The sequence below is a fragment of the Leptopilina heterotoma genome, unplaced genomic scaffold (genome assembly GCF_015476425.1).
Source record: "Leptopilina heterotoma isolate Lh14 unplaced genomic scaffold, ASM1547642v1 Lhet_304, whole genome shotgun sequence".
NCBI lineage: Eukaryota > Metazoa > Arthropoda > Insecta > Hymenoptera > Figitidae > Leptopilina > Leptopilina heterotoma.
In genome coordinates this window covers 127,102-128,861 of record NW_025111008.1, presented here as the reverse complement: position 1 = coordinate 128,861, position 1,760 = coordinate 127,102, and the positions used below count along the sequence as shown (strand labels likewise).

The window sequence follows — 1,760 nt, the reverse complement described above, 5'->3', positions numbered from 1 at the left end:
TGGGTTAACTGCAGAATCCGGGCTAGGGTGGAAGTAGATAGGTGCTTTAGATGCCTTTGCTACGAGCACTTGGCACGGGGCTGCGGTGGCCCAGATCGAAGGAACGCTTGTTGGAAGTGTGGTGGCCCGGATCACAAGAGTAGGTCCTGCAAAGGGCCCAGCTCGTTGCATGACTTGCTCCGACAAGGGGTCCAAGGAGATAAGCCACCTTCCGGGAAGCAGGGCTTGCCCAGTTTATTGGGGAATCCTGTCTGGTTTAAAAGCCAAAGTTCGGGGTCCTCCAGGTTAACCTCGGAAGAGGAAGTGTCGCGCAGGACCTCCTGATGCAGACTGCCAGGCAGAGGAAGGCCGATATACTGATCTTCAGTGAGCAGTATAGAAAGCCACAATTCTCTGTCTGGTTTCAGGACGCATCGGGGAGGTCCGGGATACAAGTTTGCAACCCGGACATCGCTGTCAGCGATTTCCTCGAGACGGATAGGGGCTTCGTTTGGGTGGAGGTGGCGGGTGTTCGAATTTACAGCTGCTACTTCTCCCCAAACGATCCCCTTAAGAAGTTCGACGCCGAGATTCGCTCTCTTGAGGAAAGCATAAAAGCTTTCGGCGGGGATGTCCTCATTGCGGGAGATTTCAATAGTAAGTCGCCGGAATGGGGGGAGACCCGCCAGGACAGGAGAGGAATCTTGGTCACCGATATGGTCTCGGCGAATGACCTGGTGGTGATGAACCGGGGCAAACAGCTCACTTGTAGGCGAGGAGCGTCAGGGTCAATTCTTGACCTGACATTTGCATCTCCTCGCCTGGCCCGCAGAATCAGAAATTGGAAGGTATTGGATCAGGTGACCATGAGCGACCACCAGTACATAGAGTTTTTAGTCTCCGAGGAAGAGCCGGGAGGGTGCAATCGTCCACAAAAGGGAAAAAAGAAACCCTCCTGGAACCTCAGGAAAACAAACAAAAGCTAGGAAGGGTGCTCTGTACTAGTGGAGCGATGAATTAGCCCGCTTAAGGAGAGAATGCAATGCAGCGAGGAGGAAATATACCCACTCGAAGGGAGACCTCACGCTGCAAGAAGATTGGCATAAAGCCAGGCGAATCTTCAAGCGGGCTATAAGGAGTAGCCAACGAAAGTGCTGGAAGGACCTAATCGGGAAGACCGAGAATGATCCATGGGGTTTGGCGTTTAAAATTGTTACTAAGAAATTAGTTTCAAGACAAAAAACCCCGGGTCTAGGCAATCCGATCTGGGTCCAAAAAATCATAAGAGCGCTGTTTCCCCATGTGGAACCGAGCCCCAGGGAGGACTATACTTGCGTAGTACAGATGGAGGAGCTCTTCACGCTTGAAGAACTAAAAAAGGCGGCAAGGGCGTTGAATAATGGCAAGGCGCCAGGCAGGGATGGAATACCAAGCGAGATCCTAAAAGAGGTCGTCTCGGTATACCCAGAGTTGCTTCTCAACGTCTTTAATGCGTGTTTAAAAGCCGGAGAGTTCCTCAGTGACTGGAAAGTGCAAAAGTTGGTCCTCCTTAGGAAAGGCGATAAACCTCTGGATAAAGTCTCATCGTTCAGACCAATTTGTTTATTGGACACGATGGGCAAACTTCTAGAGGGGATGGTTCTAGAAAGACTTCAGAGAATCCTGGTAGGCAAAAATAGCCTATCAGAAAACCAGTTCGGCTTCCGGAAAGGCCGGTCAACAGTTGATGCAATACTCTCTGTTGTGAAACTGGCAAAGGAAGTCAATCAGGGGAAGAGGAA

The 1,760-nt window shown here is 51.0% G+C and overlaps 1 protein-coding gene across 1 annotated transcript; it reads left to right on the top strand.

Annotated features, from left to right (window-relative positions):
• Positions 1 to 323: 323 nt before the first annotated feature.
• LOC122504554 lies at positions 324 to 965 on the top strand. The gene has a single exon (XM_043615711.1). The coding sequence runs from the start codon at positions 324 to 326 to the stop codon at positions 963 to 965; it is 642 nt and encodes a 213-aa protein (XP_043471646.1).
• Positions 966 to 1,760: the final 795 nt, after the last annotated feature.

What these genes read in the sequence shown, in the direction of transcription:
- LOC122504554 (XM_043615711.1), top strand. Translation starts at nt 324, where the DNA reads ATGCAGACTGCCAGGCAGAGGAAGGCCGATATACTGATCTTCAGTGAG.